General features: G+C 47.1%; 1 protein-coding gene and 1 long non-coding RNA gene across 5 annotated transcripts in view; both read right to left on the reverse strand.

The window, feature by feature from the left end:
• LOC116539477 overlaps window positions 1-434 on the reverse strand; it is a 1,951-nt gene extending 1,517 nt beyond the window's left edge. The window contains exon 1 of the long non-coding RNA XR_004264068.1: window positions 38-434. This is a non-coding gene — a long non-coding RNA (uncharacterized LOC116539477). The remainder of the gene's footprint in view (window positions 1-37) is intronic.
• The window catches only part of IQGAP1 (IQ motif containing GTPase activating protein 1), a 109,997-nt gene extending 97,936 nt beyond the window's left edge, over window positions 1-12,061 (reverse strand). For 2 of the 4 annotated variants that reach the window (XM_032262444.1, XM_032262447.1), the window contains exons 1-2: window positions 11,889-12,057; window positions 9,457-9,556 (exon numbers count right to left, since the gene is read on the reverse strand). In XM_032262444.1, the coding sequence (XP_032118335.1) occupies window positions 9,457-9,556; window positions 11,889-11,943 (155 nt within the window). In that variant the 5' untranslated portion in view covers window positions 11,944-12,057. Of the gene's footprint in view, window positions 1-9,456; window positions 9,557-11,581; window positions 11,601-11,888 lie in introns of those variants that run through there. The other 2 variants (XM_032262443.1, XM_032262446.1) reach the window with 2 other exon arrangements.
• Between the last annotated feature and the right edge of the window lie 1,367 nt (window positions 12,062-13,428).

Here is a 13,428-nt window from a genome sequence, read left to right on the forward strand (position 1 = left end):
AAAAAAAAAAAAAAAAAAAAAAAAAAAAAAAAAACACTGTACAATGAAGAAAACAAATACAACGAAACATCAAGGGAAAATGTTTGTAACAAATATGAGAAGGTGAATGTCCATGTTATGAGAGCTCACAAAAGTTAACATCATGACCCTAGAAGACAGGCACATAACAAAAATAGAAAATTTACATAAGAAAATAATATTGATAAACAAATATTTAAGAAAATGTTTAACCTCTCTAGCAATCGAAGCAATATAACTTTAAAGTGGAATAAACCTAAATAAATTATGAACATTAGATAATTCACTGAAAATAGTAAATTAAGACAACACAGGCTGGGTTTGGCTGCTCACGCCTGTGTCCCAGCATTTCAGCAGAGGATGGCTTGAGCCCCAGGAGATGGAGACCAGCCTGGCAACATAGAGAAATATCATCTCTATTCCAGGCCAGGCGCGGTGGCTCAAGCCTGTAATCCCAGCACTTTGGGAGGCCGAGGCGGGTGGATCACGAGGTCAAGAGATCGAGACCATCCTGGTCAACATAGTGAAACCCCGTCTCTACTAAAAATACAAAACATTAGCTGGGCATGGTGGCGCGTGCCTGTAATCCCAGCTACTCAGGAGGCTGAGGCAGGAGAATTGCCTGAACCTAGGAGGTGGAGGTTGCGGTGAGCCGAGATCGCGCCATTGCACTCCAGCCTGGGTAACAAGAGTGAAACTCTGTCTCAAAAAAAAAAAAAGAGAAATATCATCTCTATAAAAAAAAACAAAATTTTTTAAATTAGCTAGGTGAGGTGGAGTGGGCCTCTAGTTCCAACTACTTGAGACACTGAGTTAGGCATATCTTTGTTCTTTCAAGGAAAATTTCCTATACTTGCTCTTTTTCTTTTTGAGACAATGTCTGGTTCTATATAACCCAGGCTGCAGTACAGTGGTGTGATCTCAGCTCACTGCAACCTCCGCCTCCCAGGTTCAAGTGATTCTTGTGCTCAGCTTCCAGAGTATCTGGGATTACAAGCACATGCCACCACACCCGGCGGGTTTCGCCATGTTGGCCAGGCTGGTCTCGAACTCCTGGCATCAAGTGATCCGCCTGCCTTGCCTCCCAAAATGCTGGGGTTACAGGCATGAGGCACCACACCACCTAGCCTATAGTCATAATTTTATAATAATGGAAAGGGAAGGGATTAAGTAAAAGGAAAAACCTTAAGTATAGCCGGGCGCGGTGGCTCACGCCTGTAATCCCAGCACTTTGGGAGGCCGAGGCGGGTGGATCACGAGGTCAAGAGATCGAGACCATCCTGGTCAACACGGTGAAACCCCGTCTCTACTAAAAATACAAAAAATTAGCTGGGCATGGTGGCGTGTGCCTGTAATCCCAGCTACTCAGGAGGCTGAGGCAGGAGAATTGCCTGAACCCAGGAGGCGGAGGTTGCGGTGAGCCGAGATCGCGCCATTGCACTCCAGCCTGGGTAACAAGAGCGAAACTCCGTCTCAAAAAAAAAAAAAAAAAAAAAAAAAAGCATTTTAAATATATAGTACAGTATTGAGTAAAAAGGAAGTCTCACACCCACTACCCCCATTCCACTCCCTAGAAGTAACCTCTGTTTCTGGTGTTTTCCTTCAGACAAAAGCTAAAGTCTGAAGTGAAAAAAACTAGGCCTACCAACCTTAGGACCTTGAAAGTGCCCAGAAAATTCCTGTCATCTTCACATGAAATCTGCTTTTGCAGATTTAATGTGAAAATTCAGGAGGCCAGGAATGGCTCTTGCTTGTAATTGCAGCACTTTGGGAGGCTAAGGCAGGAGGATCACCTGACGTTAAGGAGTTCGAGACCAGCCTGGCCAACACAGTGAAACCCCATCTCTACTAAAATATACAAAAATTAGCCAGGGGTGGTGGCAGGAACTTGAAATCCCAGCTACTTGGGAGGCTGAGGCAGGAGAATCAACTGAACCCAGGAGAAAGAGGTTGCAGTGAGCCGAGATTGTGCCATTGTATTCCAGCCTGGGCAACAAGAGCGAGATTCTGTCTCAAAAGAAAAAAAAAGAATATTCAGGGTCCTTGGGTAAAAGTTTATTGTGTGCCTACTATATTTCACTGTGCCAAGCAATTAACCATCACAGCAACTCCGTAAGATGCATAGTGTTCCCATTCTGCAAAGGACAAATTTGAGCTTACTGCCTCAAGCTAAGCAACTTGCAAAACCAGAATCTGAATTCACATCTGCCAAAACAGAAAGTCTGATTCTTTTCAGTGTGCCAAGATATATCGACACTCAAGATTTTCGAAGACATTTTATTCAGACTTTTCGAATTTCTGTTTTACTTAATTAATCATATTATGAGAATATAGAGTCACATGACTTTTCTTAGTAATAATAGTGGGTACTAACTAGTTGACTCTCTACATTTCTTAATTTTAAATTTTGCTAAGCCAGATGCAGTGACTCAAGCCTATAATCCCAGTACTTTGGGAGGCCGAGGTGGGCGGATCACTTGAGGTCAGGAGTTCAAGACTAGGCTGGCCAACATGGTGAAACCCCGTCTCTACTAAAAACGCAAAAATTAACCGGGTGTGGTGGTGAGCACCTGCAATCCCAGCTACTCAAAAAAGGCTGAGGCAGAAGAATTGCTTGAACCTGGGAGGCAGATGTTGCAGTGAGCCTAGACCACACCACTGCACTCTGGCCTGGGCAACAGAGCAAGACTCCATCTCAAAAAAAATTTGTTTTTTGTTGCTAAATTTTCAGCCACATGGTGGGGTAAAAAGCTTTTGGTGGCCACATTACTCCCATTTGTATGAATACTTTCATTTGTAACATTGTTATGATGTAGAAAAGCACTCAGCTTCAACCACTTTAACAAATACACTTTTAAATGCAACCCACTTTTTATGGTGAAACCTGTCCAAGGCAGCTGCACTAAATTAAATATCAGAAAAGAGAATGGAAGTTTCCAGCTATGTCACCATTTTAGTAGTTAAGAATAAATCTCGGACAGGCGTAGTGGCTCACGCCTATAATCCAAGCACTTTGGAGGCCAAGGTGGGCAGATCACCTGAGGTCGGGAGTTCAAGACCAGCCTGACCAACAGGGTGAAACTCAGTCTTTAAAAAAAAAAAGAATAAATCTCATCCCATACTTCCCCTTGGTAACCAGAAATAAATAAAAGCATCAGCTTTTAGTGCCACCATGCCATTAAGCAGCTACATGCGATGGTCCCTAAGTCATACTGGGTCTCTTGAGATGATTAAACTAGACTTCCCATCAGTAAAAAGAGAACTTGGGTCACATCCTAAAAATGATCCCCCTAAACATTTAAGTGATGCTCCTCAGTTTGAGAATTCTAGAAGCTGCTGGGCATGATATTCTTCCTAGTCACCTCGCCTACCCATTTTGTTTTCTTGCTTCTTAAAAGTCTTAACTTCTGGTTTCATGATCAGTGTGCTGGTCTGGACATATCCCAGTGTTCGTGGAATTCTGATATCACTTAGGAGGGAGAGGAGACCTGAAAAGCCCATCCCAGAAAATGCTCTATGCCAACAATAAAGACATACGCACAAAAGAGACTTTGTTTCCCAAGAACTAATTTCTTTCCAAGATACTTTTTCAATTCCCCTAAATTACAGAAGGTGACACGCTTCTGTTTTGTGCTAAGCTGAACTTAACACCATGGAGTTGCTGACAGTCTCCAACCAGCCAGAGTTCCTACTTTCCCTTCTCCAAGAGGGGTATGTGCTACTCCTTGAGCTGCAGTATGGGCACCTAGCAGCAGAAGGGTGGCTCATGATAGACATGAAAGCACACACCAGGAATTCTCTGAAAGTCAAAGAACGGTGGAATTAACTTTCTTCCTGTGACGTTTAACATAGCTGAATTTTCTTCTATTTCCAATACTAATCATACTTTCTTCTCACTTACAGATTTCCCTGTTTTTTTCCTGCCTGACATCTTCTCTTCTTGGTTCTTTTCACCTTAATCTTATTCTGATTTTTTTTTTCCTTTTTGAGATGGAGTTTCGCTCTTGTGGCCCAGGCTGAAGAGCAATGGCGCGATCTCGGCTCACCGCAACCTCTGCTTGCAAGTTTCGAGCGATTCTCCCGCCTCAGCCTCCCGAGTAGCTGGGATTACAGGCATGTGCCACCATGCCCAGCTAATTTTTTGTACTTTTAGTAGAGACTGGGTTTCTCCATGTTGGTCAGCCTGGTCTTGAACTCCTGACCTCAGGTGATCCACCCACCTCGGCTTCCCAAAGTGCTGGGGCTACAGGCATGAGCCACAGTGCCTGTCCATTATTCTGATCTTTCTATTATGTCCTCCTGTCCAAGACCTGAGCACTGAACACACCTCACACACTTAAATGTTACCTCCTTCAACTGAGTGAAATGGTATTCATTGCTCCTATACAACTGCTCCTTAACCAAAACAAATGTAAGACACAGTAAGAACAGGAAAAGGATAAAAATAAACTTCGGTTTAAGCATAAATAGTAATTTAAGATGTATAAAGGACTCATAAAATCCCTGATCTGCGGTGCAGCCCTTAGCAAAAAGCCTTGAATAGTTAGGTGATATGAGAACAGTGGCTTAATGTCAATATCGAAGCTGCTCTCTAAACAATGAAGAAAAGCAGAAATCTCTATGTTTTCTATTTCTCAACCACTTCCAGTGCTCATGTACAGGACTCACCCCTAAATTTTCCCACTCAACCTTTCAGGGAAACACAAACCCACACCCACAGCACACTCTCGTCTGTCTACACTTACCCTCACTCTTACTTAACGCTCACTGCCTCTACACAGTTATATTCACTCTCTACACGCTCCTTTCCTTCCCCCAAAAAAGGGCTCTGTTACAGGCACAGGAGAAAATGGAGTGCCCCAGGATACACAATGGGGCCACTGTACTACAAGGTGGAGCTATTAGTAGGTGGAGTTGAGGTATTATAAATAGAACTGAAGAGGGGAACGTTTTTTCCTCCCATCTCTATAATCTTTATTCCTGGCCCCAGAGCTGCTGTAAATCCCAGATCCTGGGGCTCTTCCAACTTGGGAGGGGTGGAGGTTATGAAGGAAACAGGATGGAACCAAACCAGAAAAGTGAATAGGGCCTAGTGCTAGAGGGGAAAGAGGGGCTCTGGGAGCACAGAAGATACAGCCCAGCTCACCAAGGGAGGAGAAAGAACTGGAAGAGGTGAACAGCTCGCTAATAACGAGGAGCATGCCATTTGTCCTTGGTGCACTCACAACACTTGTTAGCGGTGGCAGCAGCCACACAGGTGGCTGACAGGGATCCTAGTTCTCTTTTCTCACCAGAGCATTCCCAGGCTTCTTTCCTTTGTCCTCTCTAGTTATGCAATCTAAATAGGTGCTTCCAATGTTGATTTTTTTAAAATCAAAGCCTTAAACAACAGCAACAAAAATCACCACACCCAGTTTTAGGACTGCCTCCATAAAATAGATCAGGTACCTTTCCATGATGCCAAGCCAATGGGCAGTGTGCCAAGGTAATATACACTATTATGCCCTCCCTTAAAAAAAAGAAATAAAACATGAAGATTATCACAATGTCTTCACTGCCTTAGTTACTACCTTTTTTTTTTTTTCCCTGAGACGGAGTTTTGCTCTTGTTGCCCAGGCTGGAGTGCAATGGCACAATCTCAGCTCACTGCAGCCTCACAACCTCTGCCTCCCAGGTTCAAGCGATTTTCCTGCCTCGGGCTCCGGAGTAGCTGGGCTTACAGGCATGTGCCACGACACCTGGCTAATTTTGCATTTTTATTAGAGACAGGGTTTCTCCATGTTGGTCAGGCTGGTCTGGAACTCCAGGCCTCAGGTGATTCACCCACCCTGGCCTCCCAAAGTGTTGGGATTACAGGTGTGAGCCACCACCCCCAGCCAGTTTCTTCTTAAGTATGCAAAAGCACTGAACTAAAAAACACCCCAGGCGATCACGGCCTGTGGGTGGTCTCTAAAGGAAATGGGCTACTTTCCTATACTGAAAGAAAACATCTGACAGAAAAAAAGAGTAGCTGTAAATACAATACCTTGCTAACGAAGCACCCAATGAAGGAAATATGATGACATGTATTATTCTACTCAGGCCATGATATCCCAGCATAAGGCAGAGTTCTTAAATTGTTTTAAATCTGTTTTTCAACATGGGAAGAGTGGGAAGTAAGGAAGGACCATAAGAATCTCTAGAGACATTTAAAATACCATCGGCCTTTCTTATCCATAGGTGCTCCATCCATGGAGTCAACCAACAATGGATCGAAAAGTCGGAAATAAAGAATGACACAAATAAAACAATACAGTGAAACATCTATTTATGCAGCATTTACATTGGATCAGGTATCATAAGTAATCTAGAGATGATTTAAAGAATATGCAATGTACTTAGGTTATATGCAAATACTATTCCATTTCACATAAGGAACTTGAGCAACAGTGGATTCTGGTATCTGCAGGTGTCCTGGAACCAATCCCCCACAGACACCAAGGGACTACTATGTATAGGTCTCTGGCCCTTCCAACCCAGACCTACTGAACCACAATCTCTATGGGAAGGCCCAGATACCTGCATTTGTTTTAAAGTTCCCCAAGTGATTCTAACAGTATAGACCTGGTTATAAGAACCATAGTTTAAAAAAATGATGGGGCAGGGCACGGTGACTCACGCCCGTCATCTCAGCACTTTGGGAGGCAGAGGTGGGTGGATCACCTGAGGTTAGGAGGTCAAGACCAGCCTGGCCATTATGGTAAAACCCTGTCTATACTAAAAATACAAAAATTAGCTGGGCGTCTATAATTCCAGCTACTTGGGAGGCTGAGGCAGGAGAATTGCTTGAACCCGGGAGGCAGAGGTTGCAGTAAGCCGAGATCACGCCACTGCAATACAGCCTGGGTGACAGAGCAAGACTCCATCTCGGGGTGAAAAAAAATCATGGAAACTATTCTTCAATAAAGAAAACTATGAGTAGACCAAAAACTCAGGCTTCAGTATCCTCATATAAATGAGATGGTTGAACTAGATTAGCAGTTGAATTAGATTAGTGGTAGTGTTGGGTATGGGGAGCTGTTAGCCAAAATACTCTCTGTAAAAAGTGGAATTTTATTCCGGAAATTCAACAGTAAAACAAAAGCAGAGCTGCTTTTGATGGGATAAGGAACGTGTGCTGAGGCTCTTCCCTCTAACCCCCAGGTCACCTCAGCAGAATCCCCAAAGCTCCACAGAGCATAAGATGATCTCTCTCTTTTTTTTTTTTTTTGGAGACAGAGTTTCGCTCTTGTTACCCAGGCTAGAGTGCAGTGGCGCGATCTTGGCTCACCACAACCTCCGCCTCCTGGGTTCAGGCAATTCTCCTGCCTCAGCCTCCTGAGTCGCTGGGATTACAGGCACGTGCCACCATGCCCAGCTAATGTTTTGTATTTTTAGTAGAGACGGGGTTTCACCATGTTGACCAGGATGGTCTCGATCTCTTGCCCTCGTGATCCACCCGCCTCGGCCTCCCAAAGTGCTGGGATTACAGGCGTGAGCCACTGCGCCCGGCCCAAGATGATCTCTTAAAACAGCTGCAGCTTTCAAATTCTTTGACCTTCCAAACCTAGAAGTCCACAATTTAAATGGCAGAGATCCTACAATTTTTGTTTTCTTCTAAACTTCATATGAGAAAATGCCCCCTTCTCTAGTGATATAGCACGTCTTGCTATGCCATCTTCTATTATTTAGAAAGACAAGTGTTAGCCCCCTCACTGAAGTCATCACTGAAATCCAAGCTTCAGTTTCCTGGAAGAGTTTTAAGCTCAGAAAAGAAGCCTAGATACAAGACAGCATGCAAAATACAGGTTAGTGCTTGCCCCAGGAGAAGGAAGAACGGGACCAGAGAGGCATGAAAGAGACTTTATTTATTTATTCTTTTGTTTGAGATGGAGTCTCACTCTGTCACCCAGGCTGGAGTACAATGGCATGATCTTGGCTTACTGCAACCTCTGCCTATTGAGTTCAAGTGATTCTCCTTCCTCAGCCTCCCGAGTAGCTAGGATTACAGGCATGTGCCACCACCCCGTTAATTTTATATTTTTAGTAGTGATGGGGTTTCTCCATGTTGATCAGGCTGGTCTCGAACTCCAGACCTCAGGTGACCCACCCACCTCTGCCTTCCAAAGTGCTGGGATTACAAGCGTGAGCCACTGCGCCTGGCCCAAAAGAGACTTTAAATGCAGCTATGTTGGTTTTGTTTTGTTTTTAGAGGAAAGGGAAATATCTGAAGTGTTAACATCTGTTAGTTCTAGGACACAAGGATGTTTATTATATTGTTCTCTGGACTTTCTTGTAGCATTTTAAGATTTTCAGAATTAAAACGCAAACGCGCGCACGCACACACACACACACACACACACACACACTCTTATTAGCACCATTTGAAACACCCTTGATTTTTATTAAATGTTAATTATAAATATTTCATTATCCCTCACTTGCCTTCTTCACCAAAGCTCACTTATAGACTATATGACCTATAATTACAACCACCCTGGGACTCTGCAAAAGAACACCAGCATCAGAACAAAAGAAATGAATCACTGCTAACAAATTGACACTCTAAAATTAAGACAAGGTCTTGGGCCTCTGAAAAAGGAAAAGAATAGGTTTACATTCAGTTCACAAAGAGTGCAGAGGATGCTGCCTCTGAATATTGCCTAACAAATGGACCTACACCAACAGCACTACACTTCTAAGCCTCCCAAACCAAGCACCCACTCCACAGGTCATGGGAGAAGACTCAATTCATATATAATCCAAATCCATGAAGAATTAGTGAAATATTAAAGCCAATAACTTCAAACCCTAAAGATGTTATTTCCACCCCACAGTTGGTAATGCCCAAAACATGCACAATCAGCATAAAACTGAACAGCACAAACCTGGAAAATTTTTCAGCACACTTAAATGCCCATCACAGTGATTCATGATAAACTGTCATCAAGGCTACTTATTGCCATAAATAAATATCCTACCTATACATCAACCACCTCAACCACCAGCTTCCCAGTTCCATCTGCAACATACTCAAAGAAATCTTTTTCTTTTTTTTCCCCCGAAACAGGAGTTTTGTCAACCAGGCTGGAGTGCAGTGGTGAGATTATGGCTCACTGCTGCCTCGACCTCCCGGACTGAAGTGATCCCCCATCCTCAGGCTACTGAGTAGATGGGGCTACAGGCATGCACCACCACACCTGGCTAATTTTTAAAATCTTTTGTAGAGACGGGGTCTCACTATGTTGCCCAGTCTGGTCTCACACAGCTGGGTTCAAGTGATCCTCCTGCCTCGGCCTCCCAACGCGTTGGGATTACAGACGTGGACCACTGAGCTCGGCCTCAAAGAAATCTTTATTTGTATTCACACTATTATCGGTTCCCTTCTCTTAATCTTCTCTCCAGCCAGCCAATCTTTACCTCTTTGCTTCTTCCAAATGACAAAGGTACTCATAAGCCACATTCTGACGTCTCCTTTCATCCATCTCCTCTGCAGTAAGTCTTTCATTATCCAGGACAGCTAAAACATAAAAGAAAGAATGTAAACACCAGGATCTGTTGCCTTCCTGAGTGATAAAAGATTGCCACAGCATCAATTTCCTGCTACTCACCTAGAAAGTCAGGGTAACTGATGAATGTGTGGCTAACCAGGTGTACTACAATGACCTTCCTAAAAAAAGAACTATGTGGTTTGAACAATACTCATCTTGACCTTTTTAAAAATGTATAATATAAATATGTACTAAATTTAATGTAAACTTGAAAAATGCTATCTTGAGATTTTGGTCCAAATCTGTCCCTACCTGCCAGAACTTCTAAATACAGATCTGATAATGTTGTTTCCCTCTTTAATTAATGACCAATGCCAGCAGTTATTCAGAAATAAGTGGCAGTAATTGTACTAAGCATTTTACCCGCATTCTCTCACTGAAACCTCAGAACAATCCCGTGATTATTGCTCCTATTTTACAGATGAAGAAACTGAGGCTGGGTGAGCTCAGCCCCACGGCAAATAAATGCAGGGCCTGAATTCACACTGGAGAGTCTGTCTCCAAAGCCCCAGCTTAACCTTGAAGCCATCTGCTTCCTTCCTGGGTACCAGGTATGGAATAAATTCCTAACTCCTTGGGAAGACATTCAAGGTCTTTCCCAGTCTGGTCTCCATTATTTTTGCAAACTCTCCTCTGCACTTCCTCCCACCAGGGTGAACTCCACACCACTCAGTTCCCAGCACATACAGTGTCCCTTGACTCTTCACCACCTTCGTCCATGCCCTTCTCTCATGTCCTGTCTCTTGTTCCACCGTGCCCTAACACTTTTTTTTTTTTTTGAGACAGGGTCTTGTTCTGTCACTCTGACTGGAGTGCAGTGGCACAGTCATGGCTCACTGCAGCCTCCACTTCCTGGGCTCAAATGATCCTACCCTCAGCCCTGAGCAGCTGAGATCACAGCCGTGGGCCACCACCCCTGGTTTTTGTGTGTGTGTGTGTGTGTTTTTTAAGAGATGGGATCTCACTATGCTGCCCAGGCTGGTCTCAAACTCCTGGCCTCAAACAATCCTGTCACCTCGGCTTCCCAAAGTGCTGGGATTACACACAGGAGCCACTACACCTGGCCACCTGGCCAACTTTCTACACAGCATTGTTCAAGGCTCTGTTCAAATGTCACCTTCTGGCTAGGGGCAGTGGCTCACACTTTGGGAGGCCCAGGTGGGGGAGATCACTTGAGGTCAGGAATTTGAGACCATCCTGGCCAACATGGTGAAACCCCGTTTCTACCAAAAATACAAAAATTAGCTTAGTGTGGTGGTGAACACGTATAGTCCCAGCTACTTGGGAGGCTGAGGGAGGAGAATCGCTTGAACCTGGGAGGTGGACGTTGCAATGGGCTGAGATTGTGCCACTGCACTCCAGCCTGGGTAACAGAGCAAGACTCTGTCTCGAAAAAAAAAAAAAAAAAAAAGTCACCTCCCGTACTGGGACTGTCTTCCCCAAGCCCCTTCTCCTTACCTACATTACTCCGCACTGCTAGCAGGTTCAGCATCTTTTATCCCTATTGCACCTTATAAACATTAGCTTGCACACCTGTCTGTCTGATTAGAATGTTCTCTGGAGGCAGGGCCTGATCTTACTCATCTTTAATTTCACAAACGCTGCACAATACCACACATATAACTGTTGATGGGCGAAATGTTGATCCTTTAAAACCTCGAAACCCCAAAGGGTCCCCCTTTAGCCAATCCTGCCTGCAGTTCAATGACGTTCAGGGCAGGCAACAGAAAATGAGGAAGTCAGAGGATTTTCTGCTTTTCTTTTTTTACTTTTGAAATCTTGAGGAGGGAACTAAGCCCAAGAAAACCGAAGCGCGTTGCCCAGGACGGCACCTCTCAGCTAGCCTAGGATCGGGCAGGTCTGGACCTCGGTCTGCCCCCTGCGTCCACCCCGCAGGCAGCACCGGGCCGCGCCTTTCCCCGAGCAGCGGCAGAGCCCGCGTCCCCAACCCCAGTCCCCGGGACACGCCCTGCGCGGTCCTCCTGCCACCTCACCCTAGGCCGCCTTCCCCAATCTCGGTCGAGCCTGGCCGGCGGGAAGCGCTGGGTGGGGCTCCCCGTACCGCAGCCCCAGCTAAGGCGGGGAGGCCTCGGGGGTCCTCGCCGCCGCCTCGGAGCCCGAGAGGGCTCGCACCCGGGCCCCGCCGCCCGCCGTCCCCCGCCCCGCCGGGGCTGCTCTTCCGGGTCCGAGCTGCCGGCAGCCGCTCTGCCCCACCCGGCCGGCCGAGCCCCCAGGAAAACCGCGCCTCGCCTGCAGTTAGCCCGGCCCCGAAGCCCCCGCGCCGTGGAGCCCCGCACTCACAGCCATAGTGCGGCCGGGCCACGCCCAGCCCGTCAACCTCCTCTGCGGCGGACATGGCGGCCGACCTCGGGTCTCTGCTGAAGAAGCCGTGAAACCTCGGAGGCGCGGGCGGCGGCAGCTGCAAGCTCCTGCCAAGTGCGCGGGCTGCCCGGGTCCCCGCGGCCCGCCCCGTCCCGTCAACCCCACCCCGCAGGCCCCGCCCAGCGGCCCCGCCCTGCCGCACCGGCCCGAGCGGCCGGAAATGGGCGGGGCCAGAGCCGCCCGCCCCGCCCCTAACCCCGCCCCTCAGCCAGGTCCCGCCCTGCACCCGCTAGGGTCTCGGCAGGCGGAAGGAGGCCGAGCCGGTCCTCCGAACCCGCTCGCGCGGAGCCTGCCCGGCCGGCAGTGCCCGCCCAGGTTGACAGCCCCGCCCCAGGGCCGCCGCCCTACCCGCAGCTCTCACCGAAAGGCTGCCGGTGTCTGCGTCCTGAAATCAAAATCATGGGTCGTCTCTCTTCTCTCGCTGGCCCCCCAGCTAACCTCTGCGCCAAACTCAGAGAAGGCGCCCTTGGGTGCTCCAGGGGGTCCGGTTGGACCCAGGCAGTCCCCAGACCGCCGTGGGGGTCCTCCAGCCCCGCGCGCCGCAGTTCGGCAGCTTGGCCTCAGTGCTCGCGGATTCAGCAGCAGTCACCAGATTACCCAGGGGCTTGAGATGTGGATGCTGAAGCCAAGCTCTGCCCAAACCTCCGACCTTCAGAGCCCTTGACATTGTTCTCTGCAAGTTCCTTTTTAGATAACTCTTTTCCCATATCAGGGACATCTCTTCCCCTGCACCTTGTGGCTTGCCCTTTAAATATTGGTATTCAACGGTATTCTGTCCGCAGGCTTCTTCCGTTTTTTCTTTTTTGTTTTCTTTCTTTTTTTTGAGACGGAGTCGTGCTCTTGTGGCCCAGGCTGGAGTGCAGTGGCGCGATCTCGGCTCACCGCAACCCCTGCCTCCTGGGCTCAAGCGATTCTCCTGCCTCAGCCTCCCAAGTAGCTGGGATTACAGGCGTCCGCCACCACGCCCAGCTAATTTTTTTTGTATTTTTAGTAGACACGAGGTTTCACCATGCTGGTCAGGCTGTCTCGAACTCCTGACCTCAGGTAATCCACCCGCCTCGGCCTCCCAAAGTGCTGGGATTACAGGCATGAACCACCGCGCCCGGCCCGCTTCCATTTTTTTCTTTGCCCACTCAGTAACTTTTTCTACACTTGCCTCTAACTGCTGAGAACCCTTCAATGTGTATCTCCAGGCCAGTTCGTCTGGAAGCCCCTCAATATTTTCAGCTAATGAACACTTTCGCCTGTGTATAGGGCAGACACCTCAAATCCCAGGCGTCAAACATTCACCCTGCTCCTGCTGTATTCTCTATTGATAGAAGTACTCAGTTCCCAATGGGAACACACCAGGTTCCTTGCCTCACGACCTACATTCCATCTGTGTCTATTCCTGAAGTGTCTGCTTTTGTCTCCATCCCTGTTGTGATTACACTGCTTAGATTGTCATCATATTCAGTCT

The sequence above is a fragment of the Sapajus apella genome, unplaced genomic scaffold, assembly GCF_009761245.1.
Source record: "Sapajus apella isolate SASKATOON/1434 unplaced genomic scaffold, GSC_monkey_1.0 scaffold129, whole genome shotgun sequence".
Lineage (NCBI taxonomy): Eukaryota > Metazoa > Chordata > Mammalia > Primates > Cebidae > Sapajus > Sapajus apella.